The following is a 5,964-nucleotide window of genomic DNA, read 5'->3' as shown; positions in this document are numbered from 1 at the left end:
CCAAGACATATACATAAACAAAAGTCCCTGTCATATACTAATCCAAAGAGTCTTATATGAATAAATGTCCAAGACATACTAATCAAAAGAGACATACATATACAAAAGTCTCTATCATATACTAATCAAAAGAGTGCTATATATATATATAAATGTCCAAGACATATGCTAATCAAAAGGGACATACATATACAAAAGTCCCTGTCATATACAAATAAAAACAGTCCTATATCTGTAAATGTCCAAGACATATACTAATGAAAAGGGACATACATCTACAAAAGTCCCTGTCATATACTAATCAAAAGTGTCATATATCTATAAATGTGCAAGACATATGCTAATCAAAAGGGACATACATATACAAAAGTCCCTATCATATACTAATCAAAAGAGTCTATGTACAATAGCCCACGTCATATACATCCAACAAAGATACAAAAGTCATGCTGGTGGATGACCTGCATGATCATAGTCATCACCTACGTCCTGAGACGGGGGCTGAGTCTCGTCGTCATCCTCAGTATCTAAATTGCCTCAGGAAGCCTTCGCAAAAGCTTCTCCATTTTGTCCATTCGCCTCTGCATCATAACCATGAGACTATCCTGTTGCTGAGCCTTTTTCTCCTGCTGTGCAGCCTTCTCTTGTTGTTGTGCATCCCTCTCTTGTTGTTGTGCAGCCCTCTCCTCTTGCTGTGCAACTGTACCCTGCAACTGCATATTCAATGTGTGCATCCTGTCATGCTCTTGCTGGGACACTCCAAGTGGTAGCCTATTGGAGAGTCGAGATTTCTTATATGCTCCTCCCAGTGTACCTAAACCGTATAACCGTCCTTTAAGGTTAACCCCACCAGATGCCTGCACGATCAAATCATTATCCGATGCAACACTGCTAGCATCCGTCGAAAACCTTCACAAAATCAATTTCTTTTCCATTTATTTTATTCATCCGTTTTCGACGGAATTAGTTTTCCGTCAAAAATCTTCGACGGAATACGTTTTCCGTCGAAAATCTTCACAAAATCGATTTCTTTTTCATTTATTTTATTCATCCGTTTTCGACGGAATTCGTTTTCCGTCGAAAACCTTCACAAAATCAATTTCTTTTCCATTTATTTTATTCATCCGTTTTCGACGGAATTCGTTTTCCGTCAAAAATCTTCGACGGAATTCCTTTTCCGTCAAAAATCTTCACAAAATCAATTTCTTTTTCATTTATTTTATTCATCCATTTTCGACGGAATTAGTTTTCCGTAGAAAACCTTCACAAAATCAATTTCTTTTCCATTTATTTTATTCATCCGTTTTCCGTCAAAAATCTTCGACGAAATTCATTTTCCATCGAAAATCTTCACAAAATCAATTTGATTTTTCATTTATTTTATTCATCTGTTTTCGACGGAATTAGTTTTCCGTCGAAAACCTTCACAAAATCAATTTCTTTTTCATTTATTTTATTCATCCGTTTTCGACGGAATTCGTTTTCCGTCAAAAATCTTCGACGGAATCCATTTTCCGTCGAAAACCTTCACAAAAAAATTTCTTTTCCTATTTATTTTATTAATCCGTTTTCTACGGAATTCATTTTCCGTCGAATATCTTTCGATGGAATCAATTTTCCGTCGAAAGATTTGGACGGAATCTGTTTTTCGTCAAAAAAATTCAAGGATAAATGAATTCTGTCGAAAATTCCGTCAGTAATTGTCACAGAATTTTTTTCCGTCGAAAATATTGACTTTTCTAGTAGTGATATATGTATATAGAATGTACACATTTAACCAAATGGTGGTAGCTCATTTGGCGCATGGGCGCTAAGCAGGTGGGGGTGAGAGCATGTGTTCGAATCTTCTCAGTACCACTTTTGGGAGGAGTTTAAAGCCTTAATCCTGTTTGAATCAGAGTTTAAACCCTGTCTTAAACAAATTTTTGGAGGCCATAGGATGTGTCTCTCTCTTCGAAAGGGAAATTAGTCTCATCCTTCATCCCTTAATATGCGATACCAAGGGATCCTTTAGCAATTCTCACTTATGCATCGATGTGTTTTCCTTATTATGCAAGGGACGGCTTTTAGGGTGTGTTTGGTACAGGAGAAATTTTTTGGTGACCGAGAATCATGATTAATGGGAATTCAGTAGAAATTGAGTTTACTTGGAATCTTACGAAAGATGTGTTTGGTTCGCCAAAATATTACCGGGAATACTGGGTAAAAATTACTGATTCCATATTTGGTTTAGAACGAAATATGACTTGAAATATGAGGTTATTTTACAAAAATAACCCCAAACTATTTTTACTTTTGTAATTGATAGATTGGGTCTAGATTTTTATGTGTATTGGGGTATTTTTGTCTCAAAATTTATTGTTGTGCTTTCCCTTTACTTGGTATTCTGATTGGTATTCCGAATTACCATATTATTTTTGGTAATCTGAATAGTGACTTTTCTTTATAAATCAAATTACCGGTAATCATTGGATATCCGGGAATCGTAACTTATTCCTTCTACCAAACGTGGTAATTACATTTACCAAAGAAGGATTACCGGTAATCCTCTCCAAAAACTTGAACCAAACACCCCCTTAAAGGTTTTGGAGGATTTCTTAGGATAAAGGGATGCCTAGGACTTTGCGAGGAGAACGTCCTCGCCAAAATATCCACATGAGGACATGCAATGCACCATAGGCTTTCTCAAGATGCAGTGCTAGGCATCCACAGGTGTTAAGCTTCCTTTTTAAAGGTGATGTCCTACACCAAGTGCGTCATGGAAGTTTGGCATCTTAAGACACCTTTGTATCTTTTTGTTTTCATCAAAATCTATGTAGAAATTAACGGTAAGCTAGCAATATAATTTTTACGTTCAGATTCTCTGCCATTTTAAAACAACTTCCGATCAGAATCTTGGTCTTCAAAAATATTTTATTTTATGATCAAATGTTAATAGTAAACTTGATATAAGATTTTTAACTATTAATCAGTTATAGGATATACAATTCTTTTTTTAGCTGCACCTTACCTGAATTCGGATTTTTAATATTTTTGTTTCTCCCCGTATATTGGTATATGTAATTTTTCCTTTGAAGCTATTTGAAAGAAAGTCATATGTCACAAACCTCACCGGAATAATAGGAGGACCATGAATGTAATAATGAAAGTGGGTGAGCTATTGTGTAATAGATGTATGTCAGGATTCTTTGATGGGTGAATTATCTTTAATTATGAGGGTGCTTTTAAAGATAGTAATATGAACCAAAACTCTTAGAAGAGTCACCAAGTGTATATCTCATGCACAACTGATAGATGGAGAATATGTAAGGATATGGTGGCTTTATATTTCAGTAGAGTAATAACTCATAAAAGTAACCAATCAAGATACCTTTTCAAGTGGTGGAGAAGGGTATACACATAGGTAAAATATATCCTCTAATGATAAGAAAGAGATGAGCCATAACCGTTTGCCCATTATGTGTATTGTGGTGAACTGTGCAGGGATGTGCGAGATTCTCTATTATGAGGTCTATTATTTCACTATAGGGTCGGGAGGCATGGAAATAACCCCCTAATTTAACTTTTAAGGGACAACCCATGGCATTGGGTTGTGAGGTCGGTCCATAATAGTGATAGATGGGTGTGTATTAATAAATCTTTGGACCAATTGGAGTAGCAAGAGAGTTGAGTAAGTGGAAATAAAAATGGTATCCGTTCGATTTTCACATGTCACCTTTGGAAGATATTTAAATATCTTCATCTATGACCCGCCCCACACTTTGTATTAGTCTCATAGCCGACTCAAAGAGTCGAAGCTTGTAGGAATCCCGCGGAAGAGCCAACTCACCTCAAAAAGGTAATTAGAGTTGGGTTAACTCCAAAAAAAATTAATAAATCTTTGATATTTGAAGGTACTTCTTTGTAAAGAAAATGGCCTAATTTCTTTTGCCGATCTGCTGCAAAATCTCTGCCACTTGCTACCGAGCGTGAGAGATATATATATATATATATATTATACAATGAATATTTAGTTAATACAGTCTATGAATTAATTAAACATGACCCTGAAATTGCGGAACAATTGCAAGTTTCAAGCTTATTTTTGTCATCAACTAATAAAGAAATATTTAACAGCTCTTAAATCAAGTAATTTTCATCATATCATTTCCACAAAAATCAAAAATAAGGATGAAAAAGGCGTGACTGATCATTATACTAATGATCATGAGGCCAGAATTAATTAATGTGTACAAATTTTATGTTTAACTACCTGTCATCTAAGATAAAATATATATATTTATATTTGAACTATCTAGTAAACAATTCCCCAGACTTTTCTTTTTCTTTCCATTCTATGAATCTGCATGGTGAAAACCTAACCTTGTATTCCGAAATGGTTTCAAGCTTAGGTGACCAAACCTGGTCCTTAGACTTCACAAGCTGTTCATAATGCTTTTGCAATTCAGGAGTGCTACAAAGGAAGCTGTTGTTGTTGCTGCTGCTGCAAGGTCCATTATTATTCTCTTTATCTCCACTTATGAGCCTAGTGATGAATTCTGGTGTGACCTTTATCAAGGTCCTTCCATTAGAACCCTTCAAGTATTGAAAAGGACACGCCCCAAACTTAACAGGGGACTTGTTAGGGCATGATCCAAAGGCAGATATTGAAGACACAGAGAGGTTGTCACATACGAAACGATCAATGGGTAGAACAAAATAGGTTTGGCCATGCATGAGTTCATCGTCAATGGATAAAGAAGGGATAGGTTGTCCAATGAAGAAAGAATCTGCATGACAAACCATCATTTCTGGGAACTCGAACATGATCTCACCGGCTATGTGCTTCCCCTTTAGGGTTCTTGCTGTGCCTTCCCAGAAGATGAGCTTCACGGATGATGATGATGATGATGATGACGATTTTGTGTTGAGTTGAAAGCATGGAGTCGTTACTGTATTTCCCATTTGAAAAGAGAGAGAGAGATTGGAGAGAAGAAGTGGCGTTGGTTAATTAGAGAATAGAAGATTATATATATGGAGATGATGGCGAGAGAGATTGACTTTTTAAATAAAACCGGTTTTTTCTTTTTTTGGGTTTGTTTGATGGGGTCGGTGTGGTCTGGTCAGCCATGACGGCTTTGAATATTTCGTTCTCTCTCTCTCGTGTTGTGTTGTGAGGGCACTTTTAGGACACACTCTTTGTGTCACGCTTGCGAAAACAACTCATACACCAACATCACAAGCTTAACCCTTGACTTTGTGCTTTCTACTGTTATATTCAAACCTAAAGTTGCTTACCTTTTTTAATTTCCTCCAATATAGTATAGGAGTAATTGGCATTTTACAATTTTTGGAATAAATTTAATAATATAATATATATCTTTAAAATATTATCAATATAAAATAATTTGAAAATTATTTATCAAAACTGATATAATTTAATCAAACGGCCGGCGTGTCACTGTGATCCAGTGATGAAATTGTGTGGTTAAATTATGTTAATTACTTTGCTTACCAAAAAAAAAAAATTATGTTACTTTGGTAAATTATTTTTTAATTATATTATTTTGATAATTTTTTTAAACTCTATTATGTTGATAAATGTGACCTTTTTGGGTGAACATCAATTCATATAGACATTTTTTGATCTAAAACCTAAAAGAAGTAAAAGACATTAAAACTAAATTTCACGGAGTGGCCCAATTGGTAAGCAAATTGTACCCAAAATAACAAAATATTATTGATATTAAAAGGCTTATAGTTAAATTCCTAGACGAAGGAATTAAAATGGTAAAAATCTTCGCGTTCCATGCCACACAAAAAAATAGTCTCATTTTCAGATACTGTCTTTTAAGGGTGGGAACACCCTTAAAATAAATAAAAAAACATTAAAAACATTTCATTTTCAGATAGTACTTTTTACTTTTAAATAATGTTAAAAACGCATTAACAAGTTTAACTAAAAAAATGTTGATCAATATTATA

General features: G+C 34.8%; 1 protein-coding gene across 1 annotated transcript; it reads right to left on the bottom strand.

Moving 5' to 3' along the window:
• Positions 1 to 4,290: 4,290 nt before the first annotated feature.
• Positions 4,291 to 4,944, bottom strand: LOC133288961 (uncharacterized). The gene has a single exon (XM_061486803.1). It carries the CDS (start codon positions 4,942 to 4,944, stop codon positions 4,291 to 4,293), a length of 654 nt encoding a protein of 217 aa, XP_061342787.1.
• Positions 4,945 to 5,964: the final 1,020 nt, after the last annotated feature.

The sequence above is a fragment of the Gastrolobium bilobum genome, unplaced genomic scaffold (assembly GCF_033153095.1).
Source record: "Gastrolobium bilobum isolate Gb01-03AN ecotype WA unplaced genomic scaffold, APGP_CSIRO_Gbil_v1 utg6815, whole genome shotgun sequence".
Classification (NCBI taxonomy): Eukaryota; Viridiplantae; Streptophyta; class Magnoliopsida; order Fabales; family Fabaceae; genus Gastrolobium; species Gastrolobium bilobum.
The sequence above is the reverse complement of the archived record's forward strand: the minus strand, read 5'-3'. Positions and strand labels throughout refer to the sequence as shown.

Coding starts and splice junctions, on each gene's coding strand:
- LOC133288961 (XM_061486803.1), bottom strand. CDS start 4,944: ATGGGAAATACAGTAACGACTCCATGCTTTCAACTCAACACAAAATCG.